The 14713-nt window shown below is 35.5% G+C and overlaps 1 protein-coding gene across 3 annotated transcripts in view; it reads left to right on the plus strand.

Annotated features, from left to right (window-relative positions):
- KLHL5 (kelch like family member 5) overlaps window positions 1-14713 on the plus strand; it is a 48494-nt gene that overhangs the window by 26246 nt on the left and 7535 nt on the right. For 2 of the 3 annotated variants that reach the window (XM_030270932.4, XM_002189581.7), the window contains 4 exons: window positions 6837-7049; window positions 11751-11937; window positions 12847-13071; window positions 13389-13551. In XM_030270932.4, the coding sequence (XP_030126792.1) occupies window positions 6837-7049; window positions 11751-11937; window positions 12847-13071; window positions 13389-13551 (788 nt within the window). The remainder of the gene's footprint in view (window positions 1-6836; window positions 7050-11750; window positions 11938-12846; window positions 13072-13388; window positions 13552-14713) is intronic. The other variant, XM_030270931.4, reaches the window with a different exon arrangement.

Here is a 14713-nt window from a genome sequence, read left to right on the forward strand (position 1 = left end):
TCTTTTTTTTTATTCTCACAAGTGTATTTTAGTAAAGTTATCAGAAGAAGGCAGAAGAACTATCTCTGAAGCAAGTCAGTTCATCTGCTCTTTGCAGTTTCATGACGCATTTTACTCACTTGTTAATGAAATGTTGCCTAAGTCAGCTCTTGAGATCTGAATGAGGGCATGTAGACACTGCATAAGACATGTGGGAATGAAGATAGTACTTAATTTGCTTGTGTGACATGGCATTACCTTGCCATTAAGTTATTGGCTTAGATCTAAGAATTGTAATTTATGTCTTGTAATTAGTATTAGAAATCCATGGCTTTTCCTCTTGCTGCCTTAGGTTTAGCTGGTTTAAAAGCATTAAAAATATACTTTTTCTTGGCTTAAATTAATTTAGTTTAGTATGTATAGCAGTTTAAGATCGTTTTTTTTTTCATATACAAGGAAATGTTCTTCTGCAGTGACTGGATCTCTCGCATATTTAATATCATGAACACACAAATTTACTGAGGCAGATCCATAAGTAATGTGCAGATTGTAACTTACATGTTTCTATTCTTTGTCTTCATTATTGCACAAACAAAAATAAGGAGATTGCAGTTAGGTAGAATGTGCAATGAAACAGTAAAGTAAATGTGGCTTATGCCTTTGAAGAGTATTAGAATTTATGTTGAGTGAGACCAGTGATAGAAAAAATATGTAAAAAGAGAAACTCCCTCCTCTGATCTACTTGTTCTTTTTCAGAATAAGCATGTATTTTGGTCTGTGCTATTGTCATGTCCTTTATAAGTGAACTGCCAAAATCAGAATAGTAAGAATTATTAGACTAATGCATCCTTAAAGGGGAATGTTGGCATTCCAATCTTAGTATTGGCAATTCATGACTTACAGAAAAATATAGGCTGTGAACTTTCTAAAAGCTATTCTTTTGCAGCACCTATCTTTTGTTCAGACCAGAGAAAAATAGTTCTGTGCCTTTTGGCTGTTTACTTCGGTGGCAAAATTGTTGCTTTTAAGGCTTTGATGTGAATGAAATTCAAATTAGGTGGATTTTAAAAAGCTATTTTCAAAACTAATTAGTTGTGCTAGATGAATTTTTCCCAAGGCCTCTTTTAATGTTGTTTAGTTCCAACAGAGACATTAAATTGAATTTTAGTAATAATGAGTAATAGAGAAGAAGCTTCCTTATTTTGAAATGAATGTTGCTATGGAAACTGCATTGAAATGTCTAGTCCAATTGAATCTTCAATTAAAATGAATCTCCAGGTAATATCATTTGTTTAAAAGCTGTTCGAAAAAAGAAAATGTTCAACACCAGTAAGTGCTAGCTACTTGATGCTCTTTCCATTAAGAAGTATTAGAATGTAAGGGTTAAGTACACCTGTAGTAGCTGGCAAAATTCTCTTTGTTAAAAGAAGGAATTATTTTTATGCTGCATCGGGCTGCATAGAACAGTGTGGGATTATACTTAGTACAGTTTATAGTTCTGGTTCTTTTAAAGTACTTGTACTAGAAGGTACTGAATAGTATAAAATTATTAAATTTTATTTCACACATTATTTTCTATGAGTTTTTCTTTGACAGAAAAAAAAACTCTGATTGCCATTTAATATTTTTACAAGTAAAACAACTTCTCTGTTTTAAAGGTTTTTATGAACATGTAATAAGTTTGTAATCATCTTACCTGCTTCATTAAAATACCTTTTAACATGAAGTTTGAAATTCAGGTGAAATGAGCACTTGTTTAAACTGGAGGATGAATCAGTGAGTTATCCCATTTGGTCTGCCTTTGTTAATAGGGTTCTTCTGTCTGAGTAAAGTACATTACTCATTGGAAAGCATCAGTGAAAAAAAAAGTATTGGAATGTTGCATTTCTTCATATTACTCATGTATATTATGATAAAGGGACCGAAGTGTTGCATTACTTTATTGCTTATTGTGTTGACAGTTGATAAGTTGTTTTGACAGAAGGGAACAGTTTATCAAAGCTGGTTGATTACTGGCATTACAAACTTAAGCTTAAAAAATCCTCAATATACAGGAAGTGAAACATGAAATGAACTGAAGTGATTAGTAGTGGATTTAATGCTGTATAAAGAGCAACTCTGATTTTTACACATCACAGTTCTAAAATTGAGTTGGTGGAATAATGAAATGTATCTGAGTAAAGATATCTTTTGAGCAAAGGTTATCCTGTTTTGCTGTGATTTTTATATAGTATTTGGGGTATACAGTTACAAATTTAGGAATTTCATTAGACTGGCCAGTATTGTATCTGTTTGCTTTAATTAATTTGTAATGGCATTTTTGCACAAAACGCCTTCTGCGCATTTTTATTGCTGTCTTCAAAGTCAGAACAAACACCCCTTTTTGACATCTTGTTTGTTTGAAAAAGTTGGTAGTATACCTTCAGTGAAAATCGTTGGTAGTGTACCTTCAGTGAAAACCAATAGATCCTTTTCCACAAAAAAAAAAAATATAAACAAAAGGGAAATTAATACTTTGAGATGAGGAAAAACTAGCCTGTGTTATTTCCAGAACATGAAATATCTGTGGTGACTAGTGAAGTGTTTTTAGGTAAGTGTTGGTAGCTTCTTCAGTAGCCAGATTTTAACTTTCTGATTTACAACTAAAAAAGAAAGAGCACCCATTCAAAACTTTGTGTGATGATGCCTGAGTTAGTCCCTGTGTAATCGTTGTTGTTGATCAGCTATGCATGCTTAAAGCAGAGCAAAAAGTTGTTTTGATTTTCATCAGGAGTCTTCAGAAAGTAGTTTTAGAATTTGTGTGATTTCTGAGCAAGGCAATGGATGCATAAAAAGAAAAAAATTAGCAGAGTAATAGATTGGGTCCAAGCACAGAAACCTAGGAAGCTTTGCAGAAGAAAAGGTGTGGTGCACTTTGACTTGCTTTCTCCTATAAGGCAGTAGTTGGGTAACAAAAAAACATTGAGTTATTATTTGGAAGAAAGAATTAAAGAGGGATAATTTGTCCTTTTTTTCTTGCAACAGTCAGGACAGGTTTTGGGTTTTTTTTTGTTAGTAAGGAGCCTGAAGAGAGGAGAAATTTAAATGCTTTCTGTCCATAAAAGGCCAGAAACAAAGTTTGTGATAATGCCTAAAAGAAGGATTTTACATTCTTGCATCTGAAATTGCAGTCCAAAATATCCTGCTCAGTAATTAACTGACTTGGAAAATACTCATTCACTTCCTTTTCACCTGTGAAAACCTAAGATATTTTTGTCTTTCAAGTTCCCGCAGTCCTGCGTAGCACAATAGATCAGCACTGCCTTGTCAAGAGTGAATAGGTTTCTGCATGCTGCTCAGCCTGTTTTGGAATCCAGGAACAGTACAATGAGAAGTCAAGCTACAATAGTTGCACTCTAAACAACCCCTGCACACAGTGCAAGTATTAGGTTGGTTGATTGTTAAACACATCAAATCTGAGTAAAAGTAAGGAAGGTGGTATCTGACAGCTGTTTGACTATTAATAAATAGTTTCTTAGGAAGTCAGATAGCTCAGTTCTTAGTGAATTCATACTTTGTTAACCAGTGGACTGAAGCAGACAGCAGACAAAATAACATTTCCTGATTGCTCTCAGTCAGATCCTGTGAGTCAAACACTGCTTGTTTTTTGGTTGCCCAAGTTCAGAGTTTAAGCAGAGACTTATGCTTAGAGCTGCCTGTTGGGCAGTCTTAATCCCTCTCAAGCTTCAGATGTCTGATGCTCTCCAAGGTTTTCATCCAAGTGGGCAGGGAGACTAGACACCTCACTGCATCCCACTGTATGGATTAAGTATCACTTAGAAATACACATAATGACACCTTATTTTTTATGTGCTCCTAAATATTTTTTGTTTTGTGCCAAGTCCAAGGCAGATCTGTGGTTACGAATATCAGTATTAATCACTCTGCAGTTGCTGAAGAATGAATTTGAGGTTATGATGTGAATAAGCAGTACTCAGCATTGAGCATGAGAATTGCATGCCCCTGTCTTGCTTAATACGTAAGCCTCAGGCTACTTATTTGACAAAGTTTCCAAGCTCTTTGAGGAGCTGATTTTGGGGTTGGGAAATTCTATTTACTTTCAGGACCAGAAAGCAAGGGGTTGAAACTGTAGACCATTTGTTCTCTGAAATATCCTGTTCTTCCACAGAGAGTTCCCCTAAGAAGAAGGAAAGAAAAGGCTAATGAGGAGGTTAAGAATGCTAGGAGATACACTGGCTCCTTCTTTTTGTCTTCAGAATCTCAGTCTGTAAAGGAAGAGGAATTTTCAGATTCTGGTTATTAAAAAAACCAGACATAAGACAAAGAGTGCCTGTATTCCCAGTGGAATGCTTTGATACTCTGCTCAAAAGGAGTCTCTGCTTTAAAAATAGAATGAGAGCAAGAGGAAATTGAACTTGTTCCCATCAGAAAGCAATGGTCTGCAAGCAACAAGAAAGAAAATCAGGGTTTTTACACATAACAGCTGTTGAAGTGATGAAATCCAGTTGGAAAAAAGCTTTCCAGAGAGGATCTCTGATTGACTTATGCAAGATCAGCTTGTTGTTGCCTCCAGAGACAAAGGAACTTTTCATGCAAGTGCTTTCCCCTTCCTCTTCCTGTGACCTGGATAGACAATTTGGAAAGTTTAAGGTAGTAAGTGTTGGTGTTTCTCTCTGTCAGAGCTCACTACCTGTTCATTCAGCAAAACTAAAAGCACAGCTCCAGCTTACGTACTCTCTAGGAAAAAGAACCAACAAAAAAGCAGCCAGTGGAAACAAATTAACTCAGTGGAATATGAATTCCACAATTGAACTGTGTGTTTAAACTGTGGAAATAATTTTGATCACATCTCAGATTCAATTTCACCGCCAGACATTTAATATCAGAGTGAAATAAATCACAATGGATATGTAGTGCTTCTGAATATTGGTACAGTTCCGTTCACTGATTTTAATTCATATATTTGTTCAGTTTAACTTTTATTTTGCAATACAAATAGTTAAATTAATTAAAGAGGAAAAGACAACTCAATCTCCCTTCTAATCTACTATAGCTCTCACTTGGAAGTACTTTTTTTGTATAGACAATTGGATCTTTATTGTAGGAAAGTTTTTGAACTATTAAATATTCTCAGATATTAAATGTGAAAGTTTTCTCCAAATTCTGTCCACAAGTAGAATTATATACACCTATAACATCTTGAGCTATTTTCCTGATTTCCAGAATTACCCATGGAGTGGAGTAACTTTGATCTTTCTCCTTATAAATCTTGTAGCCATCTTATGTACATCTGGCTTTCATGTAAGATGGACTATTTACACCTAATTAGTTTTTTTCTCTTAGCTCAGCTTTTTTTGGTTTTTTATTAGTCAGTATCTTTGGAGTACTGAGGTATAGCTTTGAAAGATTAGACCAATAAAAAAGAAGTGTTAGCTTTTTTGTTTTGTTATCATGATGCCCATTGCATATATAATGACAAACTGTACTTTTGTTTTTGTTGGCATTTTAAATACTAAATTCATACCTGTTTTGCAGTGCACCTCTTGCTTCTTCTTTTGAGTTTCTCCCCTTTTTTGACCTAAAAATCCTTCTTCCCTTCCAATATGTTCTTCTAATCTACAGGTTTTTTTATTCTGATGCAATTCTTTCTTTTTAAATCATTAAACAAGACACTAAGGCTGATTTTCACATTAGGCTCATTTAGACTTCTGTCTTTGTGGATTTAACACATTTTGTTCTCCAGGTGTTTTAGAGGTGTGTGTGATGGGAGACTAAAACCAGCTTCCCATTAGGTGGCTATCTAGGAAACCACAGTGCATTTAATAAATTGTTTGTAACATTGTTATCATCATGAAGCTACTCTCAGTTTTGAGTGTGAATTTAGCTGCAGTTTGAGCTACCAAAATACAAGAATATGTTGTGATTTTACTTTTCTGCTTTTGCTTGCTTTGTAAAGGTATATGGGGAGAGAGGATAGAAAGAACATGACCCTTTTCTGTTACATCCAGGTTTTTCACTGTAATGGTGCTGATTGTGTGTTCATGGTGCTGATTGTGTTTCTACATTCTGCTCTTATTCCAGCCTAAACTGATCTGAATCCTTACAGAATATGCTGCAAATCCTCATATTATGAAGTAGATATCAGTGCAGGATGTGTTACATATTATGAATTTCTTATTTTGAAGTACGAATTTGTTGCTTAAAATGACAGGATGAAAATTAGAAGATTGAATCCTATCAGAATAAATATTGTTAGTGTAGCAAGGCATGTGTAATATTGTGGATTCTTTGTATGTTTTGCTCCCCAGTCAAATCAGATCAACTGTATAAAACCTATGAAGTAGCAAAATAAACTTAAAATAATCTATTTTACATCAACAATAAAATTGTTAGTGTTGTTTATTTCCTCTGAAAACTTATTGCCACATTTTGCTCTAGCAGTAATGAAAACAGCTACATGTGCCCAGTTGTTGCAGTATGTGCTCTTTGCTTGACAACAGGAACAAACTCTGCATCTTTTTAATTGTACTTCAGAAAGTATTTCTTCACTTTGCAGTGCCAAGATAGTAACACCCACAACCTATGGCTCATTTCTTTCTCTCTCTCTGTACACTTACCTCAGTTGTTTCAGCACATCTGTCTATGGGACTGAGTGATTGAGCCGGGGAAATCATCGGGGGTAAAAGTAATTCAGTTCTTTAACTTTTTTTTTTTGGTTTTCCTCCCAAGTCAGTACTCCAGTGGGACAACTGAGAGATGGCGTGAAGGGAGGGAAAGGAGGGGAGGACACAGCAGGTGTTCCATAAAATGTCTTCAGAGTATGATGCTGCCTCTATTAAAATACTTCTCTTTTTCAGGAAAACTTCATGGAAGTAATTAGAAATCAGGAATTTCTGTTATTGCCAGCCACTGAAATTGCTAAACTTTTAGCAAGTGATGACATGAATATTCCTAATGAAGAAACTATACTGAATGCTCTGCTTACATGGGTTCGACATGATTTGGAACAGAGAAGGAAAGATCTCAGTAAACTCCTGGCTTACATTAGACTGCCTCTGCTTGCTCCACAAGTAAATTGTTCGGTTCCTCTCTAGTTTATACCATGGTTACAGTAGGCATAATGTCTACAGCATAAATATATTGATAGTGACAAATCATAAAATTTATAGTGATCTGGATTCTTAGAGCTCCATGTAAGAACTTGGCATGTTGTACAGGCATGATAGTTTGTGTCTCTTTGTAACTGCAGCATATTCTGATCCTAGGATACAAGAAGAGAGGGAGCTTCTAGAAGAAGTTTTTCTTACCTATAGAAATGCTTATCAAGTATATCTTAGTCAGTAGAAGCTGTGTCCTTTTTAAATTTTTTTCTGTATGGAACTTGCATGGTTTATTTGGGTCATTATATTTCCTTCATGTAGAAATAGCTAGGAAATGTAATTTGCATTAATTGTTTGGAGTGATTTTTCTTCTATTAACTCTTGATATGCCATCACTGGGTACTTCTTGTTCTTCCCAGTTAATACTTTTTCTCCTTCTTGGAGTTTGTTTAAATAGTTGTAAATTACCGTTTTCCTAGTCCCGTAGGAATGACTATTCTTGTTAGTCTCCTACTGATTCCCTCGAAGGCAGGGAGGCCCTGCAGAGGGACCTCCACAGATTAGAGGACTGGGCAATCACCAACTGCACAAAGTTTAATAAGGAAAAGTGCTAGACACTGCAAATGGCATGGGGCAACCCTGGATGTACAGACAGACTGGGGAATGAGATGCTGGAAAGCAGTGCCACGGAAAGGGACCTGGGGTCCTGGTCCATGTTAAGTTGAACGTGAGCCAGCAGTGCCCTGGCAGCCAGGGGGGACAACCCTGTCCTGGGGGGTATCAGGCACAGCATCACCAGCCAGGCAAGGGAAGGGATTGTCCTGCTGTGCTCTGCACTTGGGCAGCCTCACCTTGAATGCATTGTGCAATTTTTCCCACAGTATAAGAAGGGTCTAAAGCTGTTAGAAAGTGTCCAAAGGAGGGCAACAAAGATGGTGAAAGGCCTTGAGGGGAAGCCCTCAAGTATAAGGAGTGGCTGAGGTCACTTGGTCTGTTCAGCCTGGAGAAGAGAACCCTAAGGGGACACCTCCTTGCAGTTACAATTCACTTGTGAGAGAAAGGGGAGGAGGAGCAGACACTGATCTCTTCTCTGAGGTGCCCAGAGACAGGACCTGAGGGAATGGCGTGAAGTTGTATCACTGCAAATTTAGGTTGGATATTAGAAAAAGGCTCTTCACCCAGAGGTTGGTTGGGCACTGGAACAGGCTCTTCAGGGAAGTGGTTACAGTACCAAGCCTGACAGAGTTCAAGAAGTATTTGGACAATGCTCTCAAGCACATGGTGATCCTTGGGGATGTCCTGTGGGGTGCTGGGAGCTGGAGTCGATGATCCTTGTGGGTCCCTTCCAGCTCCACAAATTTTGTGATTCTGTGACTCCCTACCTGATAGCAAGTTTGTAAACTAAGTTTAATTTATTTGCTTTTTCCTTTCTTATCTTTCCTTGCTGGACCTTCTTTAGTAATATTTAGTATTTACTATATAGTCAAAGGATTTTGCTTTATAATTCTCAGTTTGTTTAGTGAAAATTCTCTCTTAAATGAAGAAAATAGGATTTTTATGGAACCAGAATAATAAGTAAAATTCATTAACATTAGAAAAATTCATAATGATAAATCACATGCATTACATTCTGTGTATTGCATCTAATCTGATGTCCTCTTGCTGGATAGTAAGATTCTCTACCAAGACTTTTAGTATTTATTTCCATACTGATTATTATACATTCAAAAGCAGGATTTTCTCAGTTGTGGCCTTGACTTTGTCATTTACTTTTTCTAGAAACATAATTCAGAATAAGGCAATTGACAAGGAGAAAATAATTCTTTTGTTGAACATTTAATTAATTGATATCTAAGTAACACCTGCTTTATTCCTTTTACTTAATTGGGTGTAATTGAAACATCTTTAGAAACAGAAAGTTCAGAATTTATCCCATAAATATATACTGAAATCAAATTATGTCCACTCAGTAACTGATTAGGAAAATAGCAAGATGAAATACAGAAGCAAAATCATATTTTATTTACTATTTTATCTTTAATTTTTCATCTCATCTCCAAATATATACTTATATTTCTAAAGCAAGATTTTTATTGTTTTAGAAGAAAACCTTTTTATTTATTACTTTCTTTAACAAATTAAAATGTTAGAGCTTTGATTTTAATATGGAACCATTTAGTAGATGAGTAAACTTATTTGAAGTGCCCAAAACAGTCTTAATGTTTTCGGAATCGTATTTTTCTTCATGATTATGCGACATTAGGCTATCTGACAGCAAATATAATTAAAAGCTTTTCAGTTTTATGGTTGATGAGTTAAAGGTATTGGAAAGAAATTAGATTAGAAAATTTAACAACTAGCTGAAACCAAAACCATTGCAAGCAGAGATGCAGATGCACGTAAAAAATCTTCAGGAAATACTGTGAAACTGTGGCACTGGAAGGAAAAAAAATTGTAAATAATTGTTAGTTTTATTGGTTGGTTTTATGCATCTCTTTGTAGACATCTCTGGTTAGTGCAAGCAGTGTCCTAAATATTTGTACATTAATTTTTCCTAAAGATGAATATTTGTCAGCCTCTTAAGCTGTAAGGTGGCAAATATTACATCTCTGATAAATAATGAAAAAGATTATTTAGAAATTTCTGCATTACAAGATGACTCAGATTCCTTTTAGACAAAAATTCTTAGTACTGGAGTGCCTGCACTACCTTTCTCTTTATCAGATTTGCAGTTACTATGATTTCATGCTAACATGTCATTTGTAAATACTGTTAGAAATGCTTTCAGTACAAGGACCTAGTAAATAATAAAACTTGGAAAAAAATGTACTTTTAGTAAGCCCATTCTAAGTTCTTTGAGTGAGGAATAATTATAGTAGTTTTAGTTTAAAGAGCCTGCAGACTAGATTGCATTTCTTTTTAAATGAAATAAAGTTGCTTTCAGAGACTGTGACTCTGTACTGTGAGAAATTCTTTATAGGTTGAGTGGGTTAGAAATGTAGGTTGCATCTTTTTGCAGAACTCACATTCACACATAGTGTCGCTTTAAATACTACATGCTGCTTGTCCATCAGAAAAATATATTGAAAGTCTGAATTGGTCATGTTGTGTACAGGCCTTACTTTTCAAGCTTGTTGCTCTGAGAGTATCTGATTTAGGACAATAGGAATTAATTGATTTCTTTTTTATTTTTGAACCATGTGCAATTCTATAGCATTGCACACTGGCAATTAAAAGGCAGCTTTTAGTTTATTATTTTATAATCACAGCATCCCTGTGAAGTGACACAAGTGATCCTTTTGGTAAAAAGAAGAAACAATGGAAGGTATGAAAGTAAAGAATGAGATTAAGTTCCCTCTACTAATTTACAGGAAAACACTTCATTTGCTATTTTAAATAGTGAGAATTTCAGCCACTTTGAGAAATGCTATAGAAATCTCAGTTTTCTGAAAATCACTGATGAAGGGCCTTGAAAAGGTTTTTTATTCTCTCTGTGATGGTTAGTTATGTGTTCTGTCATATTTTATGTTATTGTGCCTGATACTGAGGTGTTCAGGCTTAGCCATCTGTACTTACTTGTAGCCCTTCTGGAAACATGGTTATCATATTTGCCACTTTGCAGCCCTAAGGCAGCTTTATTATATAACCATATTGTGCACATCTGTTTCACAGCAAGTCCCTTTAGTGCTTCTGATGCCTGATGTCACAGCAGTTTTGTACCTGTTAGTGGCTGGCAGTTAACAGCTCAATAAAGACATCTCATTCTGGTTTGTGGGCTTGCATGGCTAATATTCACAAAGTGTTCAGATTTTGGCTTTTCAGAGGCATCTGCTTTTTTTTCTCTGTCTTTTTCTGACAAATGTCCAAATCCCAGTGGAGCACCTAATTTATTTTTTCTCTGTTGTTCATGCCATGTTGTGCAGCTCAGAAAAATGCCTGTTTCCAGATTTCTAATAATTAGAATGTGACTCTCAACCTAATAATTTTTTTTCCTGCAGTTTGATAAATATGGAGTACAAACCACTCCAGAATCTTTGAACTTAAAAACTTCTGTTAGTAGTCTTTAGTTGAATTTTATTTAATCCATATTTAAGATTTAAAAGTTGCCAGATTTGCTTGTAAGCTTGATATAAAAATTTTAACAAAGGCTTTTATTAAGTGATACACTGTGATCTTGGTCACTCTCAGGGTGAGGAACAAAATATATATTAAAATATTCCGAATGTGCTGAAAGGGCTTTTACAGACCTCTGCATTGGGTGGATTTGGGAATAAAAGCATAAGGTTGAAATGACTTACATACCCAGAAACTGTTTCCATTTTCTTGAACATTCTTGCACAGCAGTGGAACTTGAGGAGATTATGTTTGCTTCCTTTGGACTATGAATCTTAAATAATCCATTAAGATCAGACGGCCTCCCTCTTTAAATATTTATTTATTTATTTATTTATTTATTTATTTATTTGACAATTTTTTTCAAAATGTGAATGTTCTGTTTATTAGAAGTTTATTTTTACTCTAGCCTTTTTTTATACAATCATTTTGAAAATAGAGAGACTTTAAATCAGGCAGTGAAAGTGTTTGTATAAAATATTATCTGGGTAATCATGGTTTTATTTTTCATGTGGTTATTAGCAATATAGCTTATTTGATTTGCTTTCTTTTTCACAGTTTTTGGCAGATATGGAGAACAACGCACTCTTTAGGGATGACATTGAATGTCAAAAACTCATTATGGAAGCAATGAAGTACCATCTGTTGCCAGAGAGACGACCTATGTTGCAAAGCCCTCGCACCAAACCTAGAAAATCTACAGTGGGCGTTTTGTTTGCAGTTGGAGGAATGGATGCAACAAAAGGTATTGGTTTATGTAATGTTTAGCTGATGAGTTGTTTTGGTTCTTTTTAAAAGAAATGTTTGGTAGATTTTTTTTACAGCCTGTTAAATCTAAAATTCAAGGACTCGGCAGTAGAGAACATGAAATATCTAAAGTGTGTACTGTTTATTAGGTTAAAAAAACCCCATATATCTTTGAGACTGCTGTAAATATTCTGGAATCTAGAGTTCTGATTTGAAATTACCATAGGAATAGCTGATTACTGGGTAGTGAAATGTTTAATTGAATACAAACTAATTTTATTTACTTAAGGGGGCAGTAATTTGGAAAAGGAGGAAAAGATCTGAAAGACCACAAAGGTTACCTACACATGCTTAAAAAAAAAAAGCCAAAACAACAAAAATATTTTGACTAATTGTTAAATAATTCTGTCACAACTACTTGGATTATTTTCTTCATAGAAAATTTCATACTTTTTAATGGTAATTAGAAGGGATCTGGTAAGTTAGAAAAGTTACCACAAATAAAGTGTTTTCTTTAATTTGTTGTTTTAAAGCTGTTTCTTGGTAGTTCATGTTACATACCATCAGCTTTTTTGTCTAATATTACAGAACAGTTGATCTCAATATGTAATTGCATTCCACATGGTTGGTTTATATCCCTAATATTTCTATTTCTAAAGGCTTGGTTTTGCAAAGCAGTTACAAAACCTGTTTTTTGTCTTGAAAAGCAGCAAGAAAGTTGTCCTTTGTAATGGGGCAGGTAATTGCTGAGGAAGTCAAAAAAGACTATTTGCCTACACAGACCTAAGAATATGCTGCAGGATATCATGGTGTCTTGTGGGAATCATTATATTGCTAAAATAAAAACTATCCTAATGCTTCAGAACTTTTCTTTTTCCGTATATAACTTGCATATGTTGTCATTCAGGAGCTACAAGCATTGAAAAATACGAACTTCGTACCAACACATGGACTCCAGTTGCAAACATGAATGGACGAAGATTACAGTTTGGAGTTGCAGTCTTAGATGATAAATTGTTTGTTGTTGGTGGCAGAGATGGACTGAAAACATTGAATACTGTGGAGTGCTACAACCCTAGATCAAAAACTTGGAGTGTAATGCCACCAATGTCCACTCATCGTCACGGTCTTGGTATGTACAGTTCTGTACAGGCTGACTGCGTATTTTTAAAAGGTTACCTGGTTTAGGATTGGACAAAAAAACATTCAGAAATAAAGTTAGGGGGGGCTGGAAATTTTGTTTAGTTACCAACTGTTTATTCAATGTCCTTTCTCCTTCAGATTATGTTGAAGATTGTATTTAGTAGCATCAGCTACCAAAATGAATGGGTTTTTTTTTCTTTTCAGTTTTGTGGTGCACACTGGACTGTCACTAAGAAATTCTGATCTTTATTCCTCTTAATTGTCTGATCTTTATTTCTCTTAATTTTTTTCATATCTGTATTTTAGGAGTAGCTGTACTGGAAGGTCCCATGTATGCCGTAGGAGGCCATGATGGCTGGAGCTACCTGAATACAGTGGAAAGATGGGACCCACAGGCTCGTCAGTGGAACTTCGTAGCTAGTATGTCAACTCCCAGGAGCACCGTTGGTGTAGCAATTTTAAATGGAAAGTATGTGAAGGAGTTTCTGTTTTCAAATTTAAAATCTCATTATTTTAATGTAATTAAAAGACCATCTTAAATTACTGTTAATAATTTCTCTTGATAGATACCAGTTAGTAGCATTTAGAGACAAGTTTCTTCATTCACAGAAGAGATACCGTGCTAGGTCAAGCAAGCCTCTCCACAGCATTACAGCTGTATGTCAAGTGTACCAGGGCCCTCATTATCCTAGTGACCATCAGCTGGACTTGCTCCAGTAGGGCAAGATCTTTCTTATACCAAGAACCTGCTGCATTACAGTATGAAATTTGGCAGAAAATAATCCCCCTTGCATTCCAGCTAGTCCCAAGAGATCAGAGGGGCTGTGTGCAGCTGGGCCTAATTTCTGTTAATAAGCAGTTCAGTGCTGTAAGTCTGGTTGCATTCAATACTTTAACAATCACAGATTCACAAACAGTGTGGTTTTTTGAAGCTACAGAAATGCAGATTTGGAGCAACTGATTATGAATACACTTACTGCATCAGCACTAAATATACTAAGGCAAATCAGTGATTAACCAAGCTAAGTTAGCAATTCAAGCTAAATTAACAAATAGTCTATTGCTTCACCCTTAATCAAGCTGAGTTTCACCTGGGTATGCACATATACAGTTGGAAGTGCAATTCTTACTAAAGAAGTGCCCCTGCTTTGGGAGTGGAGAGAAGTGCAAGCCATATTTTGCCAGGGTGACACAGCAAACAAAAGCTACTGATTTACTGAGCAGTATTGTGATTGTGGCAGAATATTTACACTCTATTGTCCACAAATTTTCACTTCCTGCTTATGTACTAAATGTGCATCTCCCTTGAGCTACTTGAATGCTGTCAGGTAAAAAAAAATATTAATTTGGAAGCCTAATCACTGGCAAATTAGTACTGCTGAAAGGCATCTACAAAGGGTTCTCTTAAGATCTGGAATAAGTCTAAGAATGAGTGGAAATTCTCATTGCCTACAGGAAGGAGGGATGAACTTGAACAACCAGCAATTAGAATGCCTTGGCTGCCTTGGAATTGCAGTCTCAGATACCTAAGTTGGGTCTTCAGCTTGTAATATATTCAGCAGCAGGTCCCAGATGTGATAAAAACCACCAGAATTAGAGCCTCACATTTCCCTATTATTATAGAACATTGC

The sequence above is a fragment of the Taeniopygia guttata genome, chromosome 4 (genome assembly GCF_048771995.1).
Source record: "Taeniopygia guttata chromosome 4, bTaeGut7.mat, whole genome shotgun sequence".
Taxonomy (NCBI): Eukaryota; Metazoa; Chordata; class Aves; order Passeriformes; family Estrildidae; genus Taeniopygia; species Taeniopygia guttata.